This window comes from Anarrhichthys ocellatus, unplaced genomic scaffold (genome assembly GCF_004355925.1).
Source record: "Anarrhichthys ocellatus isolate YVR2014 unplaced genomic scaffold, GSC_Weel_1.0 scaffold120, whole genome shotgun sequence".
Classification (NCBI taxonomy): Eukaryota; Metazoa; Chordata; class Actinopteri; order Perciformes; family Anarhichadidae; genus Anarrhichthys; species Anarrhichthys ocellatus.
In genome coordinates, this window is record NW_022280150.1 from 209,408 (window position 1) to 223,402 (window position 13,995).

Consider the following 13,995-nt stretch of genomic DNA (forward strand, 5'->3'; position numbering starts at 1 on the left):
GAGAGAGAGAGGGAGAGAGAGAGAGAGGTTTAAAGTAGAGAGTGTGTGTGTGTGAGAGAGAGAGAGAGAGAGAGAGAGAGAGAGAGAGAGAGAGAGAGAGAGAGGGAGAGAGAGAGAGAGGTTTAAAGTAGAGAGTGTGTGTGAGAGAGAGAGAGAGAGAGAGAGAGAGAGAGAGAGAGAGAGAGAGAGAATGTGGAGGCGTAGAGCAATGCAAAGACCGTGTCGCGGAGTTACATTGCCATTACGCGCTATTACGCACTGACAGCTGCTTTCAAGAGAGTGGAGCGCACGTCGCAGGAGGAGCTGGATTATTGTACGGGATTTTCCCCTCACACACATACGAGTGAGTCTAAGCAGGGGAGGCTGGTGTTTTGTCTGTTTGTGCCTGCGCGTGCTTGTCCATCTCTCTGTTGTGGAGCACAGCGGGGACGCGTGGCTCCATAGAGCTGTGATTGGAGAGGTTTTTGGTGTCTTGTACATATGCGCGCTCCGAAGCGACGCCTAATGTTTCATGCACCATGCTTGCTGCTGCGCTTACACTATCTATAATCATGTAAATCTAATATTGGAAGTTTTTTTCTGTGATGTGACTAGTCACGATGTTAAACATGTCATAGATACCATATTGATTACGCATGCATGCCTGGTGAAGACCAGGAGCGCCGTGCTGTCAAAGCCTCGCCGATGTTTCCGCAGTAAGGAAAGTGACTTGGAACCGAGCCAAGGTGTTCTCAAACTCTCTTCCTCAACTTTTTTTCTTCCCACGAGGGTTTAGCCAAGACCCCAGCCCCCCCTGGCGGTAGATCACTAATTGCATTGACGAAGGTGGTGGTGGGGTGGAGGGGGACCGCACAAGAACTTTAATGCAATTCTGATCGCCAAACTCAAGGTCAATGAAGTACTAATAATAATCAAATGAATCTAGAGATGTTCCTCTCTGTGAGGACCTTATGGAGGTCTCTGGGCTTCACTTGGCGAAACGGCAGCTTTTCAGCTTAACAGAAGAGGGCGCACAGCCATTCATTATATTTGTCGGTTCATGCAATACACATGTGGCAATTTAGAGTGGAGTGATTTTTTGGTCATGTTTAATCATAAGACGTTGATGGCATCTAAGGCCATTTGATAATGTCTGGCGGTTTTTTTAATCCATGCTAAATATAGATGCATTGTTGCTTGGGTAAAAATAGACACTAAATCCTTCACTCATCATCCCATTGAAATCTGTTGATTAACTGTGATGAAATATAAGTTTATGTTGTAACCACACCCTTGGGAGTCTGCAGGAGGCTTTCAGGTTGAACTTTGCAGTTTTATTTTTATTTCTGAGAGCACATCGCTGTGTATGTCTCCAAAGGTTATGTAGCATTGCAATACATTTTTGTTGTTGTTGTGTTTTTATTTTTATTTGTTTGGGAGGGGGCTAAGGGCCACTTAGAGGGAAAGGGATAGAAACACACTATTAAATATCAGCAAAACCACATGGCTTTAATGTTGGAAGCAGTGAGAAATGGGAACCCCTGATCCTACATGGTCAGCTTGAAGTCTGAACCAGCAGTTGCAGCGTCTCCACACACACACACACACACACACACACACACACACACACACACACATACAGTCTTCAAATTACGCTTCCATCAGAAGTGGTTGGCTCTCCTTTTGAAGTGCCATCAGCTGCAGACCTCTTAAACCAGCAGCAGGTATAGTGTGTAGAGAGCAAAACATAATGACACATTTTCCGTCTTTCTGCAGGTTTACTTATTGTGATACAGTATAATCTTGAGGAGACTGTCTTGTAGACTTTAACCCTGTTTCTCAGACTAACCTGACTACACTGTTGCTGGGTTGCCATGCTGTTTTTGTTTTGTGAATGATGATCACCCCAGTGCACAAACCTGCTAACGGGGAAGTTATAATTAAAATGTAAATGAAATGAAGCACAGACAGAGTAGGTGGTCAAAATCTCCTTTTTTTTTTGTAGTTTTGGTATGCAGTCAAATTCAAAGACACATTTCTGTCATAGCCATGATGATAAAACTCTTTTCTCTTTTGCAGAAAGAAGACAGAATTCTTTCGTCGACACTCGGCCGATCTCCAGCAGAACAGATTGATCTTGAGAGCAGAGCAAAGGAATGGTGGATCACCTGCCGCTTGGTGAGGAGACCTTCCTGTATTGCACCGGCTCCCCGGGGTCGGACTACAACTGCCTCTGTCACCACGCTAATGGTGGCACGTTGCCGGGCATCATGGTAACCGACGCGTGCATCTACGACCACCACCCCTACCAAGGGGAGACTCTCTCTTCCTCCCCTCGCCCCTCTGAGGATGACCTCAGCGACTCCTCTAGCCCTCGATCCTCCCTCTGCTCGAGCCCCGAGGCCTCGTCGCCGACGTTGCGGCACGTCCTTGATGCCAAATACGAATGCAGGGGCAGCAGGAGCAGCGGGAGCTGTAGCTCCTCGGGAGGAGAGAGTCAAGAAAGCCTGCTGGACCTCCTCCTCTTGCAGGCCTCCCTCCCTCGTAGCAGCTCTCACTCTTCTTCTCTATCTTCCTCCCTATCCCCCCCCTCCTGTTCTTCATCCCCATCTACCCCTCTTTTACCCATGGGCCTGGCCTGGGAGTCCAAGAGGGAGCAGCGGCTGACTCTCCTCCAGCAGCACGCCAAAGAGGACTGCTACGAGTTCCCCGTCTTCCTGGATGGGATGCAGGATCCAGCGGCGCTCCTCTTTCAGCCCACCCTGGAGGAGATTGAGGAGTTCCTGGAAGAGAACATGGCGGTGGCATTGGAGAAAGAAGAGGAGGGGAGCGATGAGGCACTGTCACCAATGCCAGAGGATGCTGAGGCGAAAGGTTCAAGAACTATAGCAGGAGAATTTGTATCAGTGTCACGGAATTCGGATCAGACTGTGCCCGTGGCACATTCACCGCTCTCCGCCTACACAGAGAACAAACACACACCATGTGCATCGGACATGGACAGCTCGCCATCGGCAGTGGATTTTAGTTCTCCTCGTGGCGTTGACGAGATCAAACATGAGGATTGTGGTTCACCACCAGAAGGTATCAGCGCTTCCAGCGTGCCTGTCATCCTACAAATCCAGCCCATCCAGATCAAACAAGAGCCCAACCCCAGTGCCATCTCAGATACCCAGCAAACCCAACCCCCAAAAACCCAAACCCAGCCAGCCCAGGCCCCGTCGGACATCAAAATTGCCCAACTCCTGGTCAACATCCAGGGGCAGACCTTTGCCTTGGTGCCTCAGCTGCTTTCGGCGACAAACAGTACCAGCTCAAGCAAAAACGGGATCACCGTGTCCCCCAAATTTGTCCGGATCGCGCCGGTGCCCATTGCTGCCAAACCCACTGGGCTCGGGGAAGGGGGGTTCGGCGGGGGCCCGACTGCGGGGGTCCTCGTCGGAGGTCAGAGGTACCAGAAGAGCGCAGTAGCGGACCTCATTAAAATGCACAAGTGCTCTTTTCCCGGCTGTAATAAGATGTACACCAAGAGCAGCCACCTTAAAGCCCACCTGAGGAGGCACACGGGGGAGAAGCCCTTCGCCTGCACGTGGCCTGGCTGTGGATGGAGGTGAGCAGAACCAAGTGTCCTTTTTTTATCAAATCAAATGATGCCGATGAGAGCAGTCATGGACTGGAAAGATGAAGATGTATTAGAACACTCTTGCTACCTTCAGATTTACACACATTGCAACCTTGAACTGATCAAAGTCTGGTGAATGGTGATGAATGGATAGATTGGTCGGAGGATAGAATACAGTACATAGAAGGTGCAGCTAAATGAGTGATGCAATTGTAGGGGGAAGTGTTCTATCTATACTACAGAGATTACAGCAACCAGGACTATCAACTTCCGCTGTGGACTCATATACAGATAGCTGTTGATAATCTAATACATCACTCTTCCGATGTGAGTAGACTTTGAAGAGATGCACACAAGGAAATTAGTTTTCCATGGCAAGAAGAGTGATGAAGGAAAGGACAGATCTTAATCCACCATTAATACAATTGGATGGAAAAGTGTTATTGTTTTCATTGAACTCCTCTCTGAGAGCTGAAATGACACTTGGAAGGTTTTCATACCTTTTCATCGAACAGGAAAATGGGCAGATCTTTGACGTCACCACTTTTAGTTTCATGGGAACATCAAAGTGTTCAGGGACAAGTTTGGGCAATTTTGCTTCCATAACACATTTTTACACTATTCACCTGTAGTGTCTCCCCTTCGATAAAGGCTTAGTTTATGGATGGGAGGGGATGGTGACGGTGGTTTCCATCTTAAGGAAAACTACATTGAATTCTATTCAAGACTGTCACAATCAGTTCGATTCTACATGCTGGCTGTGTCTCCACTATCTGTGTTTTTGTACCATGGTTCAAGTTGTAGATTAGACAGAATGCCTTTTGAAGTTTTCTGCATGCAGACTTTGCCCCCTGCTAGTTATTCCACTTGTTTGCTTACTGTCTGCGCCCACATCACACACACACGCACACACACACACACACACACACACACACACACACACACGTACATTCACGCAGCGGAGGATCAAGCTCATAGTTTTCTACTTCATACGTGTACTTTTCTTTCCGGCAATCATTGCTTTTCATCTAGAATCCTGATCTGCACTCGTCCATCCAAAGTACAAATTCCGACTTTTGGATTCCATTACATGGAGCTATTGCCCGAGAGTGCATGTGTTTGGATGGAGGCAGGGTTGTGTTAGGCTAAGCAACATGTGGTTAACAGGTTAAGTTTGAAATGAGCCTACGGGTGAGGTTAGAATTTGTATTAGCTTTAGGTAAGGAGAGTAACGCAAATGTGCCTGTGAGAGAGTTAGTCCAACTCAGCGTATAGTTCTCCCTGCAACACAACACTCTGTGAGGACGCTGCTCTGAAAGCCTGCAGCCACTTAAAACCCTCCTGATGTGACACTTTTTTTCACAATGTGCGTTATGTCTGGATTTACATTCAAGTATTTGTAAACATATTATATTATTATAATTATTCTAGAGGGTCTAAAAAAAATCATTAGACCCTTTAAGCATTTTTTAAAAGCTGGCTTATGGCAAACGTGTGTTTTGGTCACATAAAGACTTGATGTGTAAAATGCATTTTGTAGCATATGCTTTTTTCCCCTGTTATGCAATTACAAAAAATGTGACATTTTGGGAAATACGTTTAGCCATCTTATGCTAATATGAGAGGAGTATCCATCATCTCTGCAATAAAACGACAAACTATTTATTTTTTGGGCAAACACCCAGTGACCAAGAAAAAATGGTTCCGGGTATAATAACAATTATGAGAAGCAAGAAGGTCCACCAAAGGGCAGGAGGAAGGGGTGTCGAACAAACACAGGACAGGACAGAACAAGATCAGGGTTGTTCGTAGTCGGTTGTTACTTAACATAAGAAAGTCCCCATGGCCGGTTGCTATTTTTTGCAGTAGTTGTTTTGCCGTAACCTAACCAATTGTTTCAGAATGTTGGCATTGACATTGTGCGTTTCTGCAAGCCTGCTACAAAAATGTATTTTTGAAACGTTTCCATGGTTTGCAGGAACATACTGTGCCGACATTTGTTCTGGTGACTGGGTTGCATTTCTGTCCTCCCCAAACTACACTTCTGCATTCTTCACATGACAGCAGTAATATACTGTACTATACAGTTGCCCTTTCCTTGCTCCTCTCCCCAGGAAATGGAGGTGAGCTTGGGAGTAAAGCACCTCTTACCCTCTGTAACTGTAGAATAGATCCATGTGTTTGCCCCTCTGGGGTAGAAAGGAGTGGTATTTCATTGGCTTTCTATAACTCAGTGGAAGTTATGTTTCTTCCTTCTTTCTTTCCAAAGTTTTAAGGTACCCCCCTCTTTCTCTCTGGCTATAGTTAGTTTATGGTTATGCTTATGTAAATATCTGGATGCACGGACAAAGTCACATGTCAACACTTAAAAGGAACACATGCAGGCAACAGTATTTTCAGCTCAGACCTGCATGGAGACTCCCGCGTGAGTTTTTCGGACTGGTCTGGAACCAAAACAGTTTGCTGTAATAACACGGCAGCTGTCATCGGTGCTCTGGCGTGTTGTCCTTGTCAGTCGATGCATCCGTTGTTACAACAAGACAATGTTGTTGGGTGGTGACGGAGCTGTCACTTTTTGATTTAGCGACACACTTGGGCACTTAGAGCTCAGCTGACTATCAGTCAGCTGTGATATGTTATCGACGCTCCTAGGTCCCTCCAGAAAAAAAAAGCCTGTGGCGGAGCTAGAAAGCATCCAGTGTCCTGCTTCAGAACAAATTCAGGAAGTCAGCTCCTCTGGTTTAAAGAAATCCATCTTTGGGAAACCAATCAGAAGATGTTTTATGGCTACTTGTATGTAGCCTTGCTCTATCATTGATTAGTGCTGTCACACATTAATGTAATTCAACTTACACACAGTTGAAATTGAGCCGCTCATAAACACAGTGACGGGAGATGTAAATGTCTTCGAACTGACGGGACAAACAAGGACAATAAAAGACGACAGATAAAGCTACGGTACAGTGTGCGCTTGCCAACATCTCTTGTCATTGTAATTTGCCAGGTGTAAACCTGACAGCCCCACCCTTACGCAGCTGTTTTCACTGTGGTCTATTCGGCTGCAGAGACCCGAGAGCTCAGTTTAGGAACAAGCCAGAACAGAGCCTGCGCATATGTTTCCCACGGCGCCCACGCTAAAATGTGTACTATGTGTTGCACTGCAGCCCCGCCAAGACGCCCCAAGGACTCAAGGTGCAAGTGAAAAACTATGACAACTGGCAGATGATCAATTCCACCCCCCACCCCCAAAAGAAACCTGGATTTGAAGACCAATCAGTGTATTTGTACAAGTCCTAAACGCATGTTGTGTTGAAAGATCTTCCCCAGTTCAGTATGTTGTAGTTGGGCTCAAGCCCAGTTTGAAGTCAGCAGAATAGCTGCATGGTTTCTATCATGCCCTGGCTTGAAGCTAATACAGTACAGCTTTAAGGTATAATGTGTGGATGCGCGACACATGCAGATTACCATAAGGAACAAATGTAGAGTGCAGAGCATAAAGAGACTGATGTGGTTTCAGATTTTAACTTTAACAACGACATGCCTCTTGGTGTAGAATAAGTAACCCTGCTAATCCGTAGCATCTGTAGAGACACGCATGTGACAGACAAAGTCATTTTGCCAGAAGGGCACTTGTTGTAGAAAGAATTCGTTTCCACCAAAGCTGCATACTTTTATTTTTTAGAATGGATCAGATGTAAAGGGTTGCTTGAACTGACGAACCCAAAGATAATTCTCAACCGTTCTCCGCAGCTCTATGGAGTGATAAAGGTACAGTTTGTGGCAATTGGTGTATAATCACCTGAAAATAAGAATTGTTGTGTTTACTTTACCATAGAATCTACATAGGGAGTGGGTCCTCTTCACGGAGTCTGCAATGTTGCACCGTCATATTTCTACAGTAGCCCAGAACGGACAAACCAAACACTGGCTATAGAGAGGGCCTTTCATGTTCTGGTCGGCCAATGTGTTCTACTACACGCTTGGAATACAGGAGAAATTTCAGTCAGTTGTAAGACGACGCCAAATGCTACACGCTGGCCCTTTAAAACGTCTTTCAGCTTGTTGTTTTTACCTGATTGGTTTTGGTTCACTCCCACCTCTCTCATCAACGTTTCCAGCAGCAGCAGGCCACAGATTTTTGCCCAGCACCAAAGAGGCAAAGTTAGCAGCTAACTGGTGAACAAAGTGGAACATTTAGCTGCTGAAGACTTACAGATAATAAAGGTTTTGGTGGGGACCAAAACAGAGCCAAAAGCAGAGTAAATATTTCATCCGTTAGGGGGCCAAATCCCCAAGTTCAAATAAATGTTACTGTTGTCCGATAATTGTACAGTTTAGTAGGCAACATTTACCAACTTTTTAACTTGAGAGTACGTTTTCATCTTATTCTGCTAGTGAGCAAGTATCTTGCAGCACATGCAAACTGTCGCATAGACTCCAAAAAACAGATTCAAATGAGCAATATATCCCTCCAGCTCAACTATATAGAAAACATGCGTATTTGTAATAGACCTAGACTCACTCAGAACAGACTGACGTGGCTTTATGGAGGGCAATGACGGTCAGAATATCTCAACAGCTATTAGATGGACTTTTGTACTGACATTCATGGTCCTAAAGACTTTGTGATGCCCTGACCTTTCTTGTAGCTCCGCCATGTGGTTCCAATTTGTGGCTTTCGGTGATGTGTCTCAAAAACAATTTTGATGGATTGCCAAGAAATTGGGTACAACATTCATTTCCCATTGGGAAAAATTGGAATAAGTTTGGCGACACCTTCACTTATCCTCTAGCTCCATAATCAGGTTGTAGTTTGTCCAATGCTTTGGTTTATGAGCAGATACAGCATCAGCTGTGTTTTCGGGCTTATTAGCAACGGTAGCATACTAACACACAAAATAATGATGGTAAACACAATAAATAGCACTGCTTAGCTTCAGGATGTTAGCATCGTCATCAGGGACGTACGGAGGCGGAACTTCAGCCAGAGACTTTGAGATGGGCAGGCCTTTTATGTGGCGAGTTTAAACTCTTTTGGCAATGAATGACAACCGTTCGTATCCTCCTTTATTATTGAAATTGTTAGACAGGCCTCTCCGCTTTGTGTTGCCTGTGGCTGCATACCACGGCAGAGGACCATACAGTAACTACTGTAATCAGAATGTAAAAAACTCTCTATGACCACCAACCGATCCGACCTGGAATGGATCGCTCGTTCCGGAGTCTTCCTGAACTTCTCGATGGCCAGTCCACGTTTGATTGTCATTGTGAGCATGTCGGCATGCTGACATTAGCATTTAACTCATCTAACGCAGTCTCACAAGTGTGCCCGTAGACTCTTATGCTGCAACAACATGGAACCAGACGGTAGATGGCAGATGGACAACACCTTTTGGGTGATATGGGAAAAACAGTTCAACGGGATGGCAGGACAAAACGATAGAATCATACTGAATATATTTATTTCCCTCACGATAGCAATATACGTATATCATCGTATGTCCTTTTTGTCTGTTATTTCACATAATTAGTCTCGTTATGCATTCAAAAATATGCGGCTTTCTCTTTAAAAAGTAAATCGCAAACATTCCCCTTGTGCGGGGGTGCTAAGTAACATCAGGTTGTGTTCTGTCGTGTAAAACGACAAAAACAAAAGTAATTCTGTCTTCCGGTACCGTTGCTGGTACTCTCTGCCGGCCTCACCTAATTTTACGGTCTTGCTGTCGTTCACCAAAATGATTCACTGCCTGACTCCATGTGACCGCAGCATTAGTCTGGTCACAATGTTGACTAGTTATCTATACTACTCAGTTATAAGAACATATCCTGAACATGTAAAAGGCCAACAGATGCAGGGCTACAAACAAAAGTAAGCCCAGGTAAAGCTTAAATCTAAGTGTAACAGTCTTTGGAAAAGATATTCTCTGGCTTTCTGACTATAGGCAAAATAAAAAGAATTCAATACCAAACAATTAACCAAATGACTTTTAAAGGCTGTTTGTTTTTTGAGGTTCCTTGCTTTTCAAATTCCACGCTTGGGCTTTATAAGCTCTGTCAGTTATCTTCTTTTTATTGGGCCATTACAATTATGAAGAGGCAGGTTATGTAATCCACTTCTAGAGTGGAAATGCTTTGAAATAACCATGAGCGACATCTTTATATCTCTGTGAGTTATCGCCTTCATGACTTCAGCCCGCCGCTAATACTGAAATAGGAAAATGGGAAATTAATCTGTGTTAACGATTAATCTAATTTTAACAGCTTCACTTATACATACAGGTACACACACACACACACATCTGGCCCACAGGCACTATGCTATCAACCACTTAACCCTTCACTGTCATGATACTCAAAGCTGGCTTGAGCCCACAGAGACTGGAGCAGAGCAGGCCAGGAATAGATTCCTGAGTTATATATGGGATGGCTCTTTAACTTGCTTGACATGGATTTTACTTTATTTGGCTGTTTGAAGCGTGACTATAGGAAGTGCAGTATAATTTAACCATAGAATTTGGAGTATTTCAAATGAGAGCGCAACAGTCTAGTTCCTCTGTGAAATTCCGTGAGAGTTTTGATCGACTGCGATTAGGGAATAAAACACAGAAATTGGAAGCAATAACGGGGGATTAAAGCGATGCTTGATGTTCCAAAAAAATGTGTTTAATACATCTGATAAATCACATCCTGGGTTTTCCTTCTGGCAGGTTCTCCCGGTCCGACGAGCTCTCCCGACACCGGCGCTCCCACTCGGGAGTGAAACCATACCAGTGCATCGTCTGCGAAAAGAAGTTCGCCCGCAGCGATCACCTGTCGAAACACCTCAAAGTCCACCGCTTTCCACGAAGCAGCAGGACAGGGCGCTCTGCAAACTGACTCTTATGACCCCACTCTGACAGACTGACGCTGAGTGGGGATGGGGGAGGGGGTATGTGTTTGTGTATTTGTGTGTGACGAAAGACAGCGGGGGGGTGGGGGGGTTTGAAAGTCCAAACACCTTTTTAAAGGGGTCTGTGTAGGACTCTTGAGCTGGTGTGTTTATGTTCTAACGTGTACGCGTGACGTACATCCTTGGTACTGTTATAATTTATTGGGTGGTGAGGAAAAGACTGTAAAAAAAAAAACCTAAAGTGAAACAGAAAACTGTTACTTGACACAACACCCTCAGAGGTGGAATAAGCTTCTTGTATATAACAACTTTTTTTTTTCTCACTCAAATCTTTTAGCTGATCTAATTTGAGGAAAGATTTGCTACTCAGAGTAGTTTTACACTTTGAAATCCGTGTTATTGTTATTGCTGGAGTCAAAAGCCTTACATGAATAAAATTAAATGCATCGCTAAGGGGTGTGCTAAAACCCCAACTTTTATTTTTTTACCTTCCTGGAGGCAAATGTTGTTTAGCAAAAACGCATCGCTTGATGGCTTGAAATTGAATTTGTTGCCCGGCAACAAGAGCTAACTGGACATGGGGAACTGTTGGGGCCTTGGTGTAATTCGTCCCCGATTGACGGCAGAGTGATTGATGCATCAACATTCCTGTAGCTTTGAATACTGTCTTTATTGCCTTTGAGTCTCATAACAGGAAAAAAACAAAACACTGAAGTAACCTCAAACACAAGGAGAATGCTCATGTTGAATTACAGCTCACCAGCAAACATCATGTCATTATGTAATTTGCACTGGCATATGTGAAAAGTTTGTATTTCTGGCTATTCTTTATTTTTGTCTCATCTGGTCCAGAGAGTTTCTTCAGAACATTGGTATCTTTTTTTGGGGATCAAAACTAAATTGGGATGCAGCCACATCCAATGATTATCTGCGAATTATTTCAATCCAATGTTCAAAACAAATTTGTTCTTCTGTCTTCAGCTCGTGATAGATAACATTTGTTTTCTGGTTTTGTGATGCCATAACCATTACTTACTTCATGTCACTGCTGTCACAAGTGGCACAAGCAAAGGTTGGTGGTCTTGAACGTATCAAATCTCTTGCCTCCTCTCCTGCCAAATCAATTTTTTTTTTGTCCCTCTTCTGTTTAATGTGAATACAGAATCATTTTTTTGCATATCAAATGAAATGAAATAATTTACATATCAAATCTAAGTGGATTCTTTTTTGCACTTGCTGATGCTGGAAGTATGTGCCGTTACAACATCAAATAACAAATTCACCCCAGATCAGCTTCATGTATATGCCTATGTAACTAGCTGAACAGCAGCCCCCATTGCCACAAATGACAATTACAGGATATTTACAGTAAGTAAAGAAGAAACACAAAGTATTAGCAAACATTCGCCACCATAAGCTCCTGGTCATACCAGACCAGGTAGAGCCTCGTTTATCCTCTCAAACGGATGCGTATACAGTCTGCTTGGAGGAGGCGTTCCACACATGCACAGTAGATTGCTACGCTAACGCTTGTAGCTTCTTGGAGGTAGAAAGTAGAACTTTGGCTTGAGGCCTTATCAGCAAAACGCCTAAGTTTATTGACTTTAGAAAGGGAGTGCTTTATGGTCTATAAATTCAACTTTTCTTTTGTAAAAACAAATCAATGTGCTTGGTTTGTTTCAAAAGTTACATAGACTCGCTTTAATATCAGTATTTTGTACTTTTGTAAGAGGCAAGTAAAATATGGCTTTTCCATTGAAGCCTCTTCTCTTTTTAAATTAGTCAATTGTCAATAGTTCAACAAATTCATTTAATAAAATAAACTAATTGGTTTACATAGAACATTTACTTTGGTCTTATTACTTGTTACAGCATATGCTGCAAGGTATATAGGAAATTGGAGATCATTTAAAATTTCATCTGTCCCTGGTCTTGAACATATCGGATCTATTTCCATGAAATGAGATGCCTTGGTCTCATACTGTAAGAGAAAAGTGACTGTTCTGCTTGTTTTTTGTCATATTACATTTCCCCGTATATGTTGTTTTAGCGTGTATCATTGTGCATCTCAGTTGAATTAAACCAAATGTGTTATGGGAGGGACGCAAAATGCCTGCTGCACAGAGCTCAGACGTAGTTTTTCGTGTACTATGAAGTTAAGGATCAGCCAACGATAATCCGTGCCGATATTTTTTTAAAAGAGGAATGTTTGATTCGCGAAACCTACATCGATTGACGAACCCCTTGAGTGATCGGTACGTGGCGGATGAACAAGACGCTGTATGGAAGAAGTGTAACATCGATGTCAAGCATTCCTTCTGTACAATCAGGAGAAACACTTTTCTGAATGGGTGTCACGTGTGAGCCCGTGAATGTATGTAAATACTGTATATGCATCTGAAAAGGAGATCTGAATTATTCTTCTGGTGATTTCTGTGATTGTGAAAGATTCTTTTAAAGAATATGTAAAGAAAGCGTACATAATGGGATAATTCAAATATATAGTGAAAGATGTGGTAACATGCTTTATCTTGTCAGGTTTTTACACGACACATGATTATAAAATGCTCATGACAGTTTTCATAACACATCCATGGATCAGAATTGATGCCATATTCTCCAATATGCAAATCTGTAACTTGGTCAGGTGCAAATTGCAATACAGCATAATGTATTATGAAACATGTGATGAGTAAGGTGTGTGTGCTCTGTAAATACATTACAAGCAAAGAGTTGCTTAAAATGTTATATTTTTGCTTTTGTTCCTACGTAAAACACATTTACAATAAAAATCCCAAAACCAAGTACATGTTTTCTGTTGTCTGGGAACTATTCACAGTCATGATCAGCATTTATCACACAAACGCCACAGACCACCAACATAAATTCTTTAACACAAATATAACTTCAGCTGAACAGCGGCCACCGTTGCCACAAGTGATGATTCTGGGATTAGCCGCCATAAACTGGTCACACCAGACCAATTAAGGCGAAGTGTATCGAGTTGAACAAAGGAGGGTCTCGTGGTTTATGTGTTCAACTTTTTACATGGAAGATAATGAATTTGAGGTCTATTTTCAAAAGTTGCACAGCCTGGCTTTAATATTGTTAAACTTTACTCATAGCTTAAACGGGCACTCAGAGAAATACGGCTCTCAATTGAGCCTTTGCTAAGTCCCGCCCCTCAAACACAGACTGGCCAATCATAGCGTAGCATCGGGACAGCGCCATAGACTCTAATGCAATGGTTTTCTACATTTTCAGGCTGGTTTAGTGGGTTTGGATTTAGACATGGTTAAATCTTTTGTAAAAGTGATACTCGTTACCTGGAGAGGTAGGAAGAAAATGTAACACGTGTGATTCTTGGTTGTCCAGTTCTAGCTCAATATGCAACTGATGCTAATGTGTCTGAAATCACTGCCTATTTAGTAAAAGTGCACTGTATTTACCCTCCTCCAGTTGTGTGTTTACGTAATATATAATAAAAAGTTTATATGGCACATAC

General features: G+C 43.2%; 1 protein-coding gene across 1 annotated transcript; it reads left to right on the forward strand.

The window, feature by feature from the left end:
* Positions 1-171: 171 nt before the first annotated feature.
* LOC116399656 (Krueppel-like factor 15) lies at positions 172-13,679 on the forward strand. The gene is made up of 3 exons (XM_031876962.1): positions 172-343; positions 2,059-3,589; positions 10,309-13,679. The coding sequence occupies exons 2-3, from the start codon at positions 2,136-2,138 to the stop codon at positions 10,475-10,477; spliced, it is 1,623 nt and encodes a 540-aa protein (XP_031732822.1). The 5' UTR covers positions 172-343; positions 2,059-2,135; the 3' UTR covers positions 10,478-13,679.
* The last annotated feature ends 316 nt before the right edge of the window (positions 13,680-13,995 follow it).

Bases quoted from the DNA above. Each gene is read 5' to 3' on its own strand.
- LOC116399656 (XM_031876962.1), top strand. From the start codon at position 2,136: ATGGTGGATCACCTGCCGCTTGGTGAGGAGACCTTCCTGTATTGCACC. The intron at 3,590-10,308 runs GTGAGCAGAACC...TCCTTCTGGCAG, and splicing joins TGGCCTGGCTGTGGATGGAG to GTTCTCCCGGTCCGACGAGC.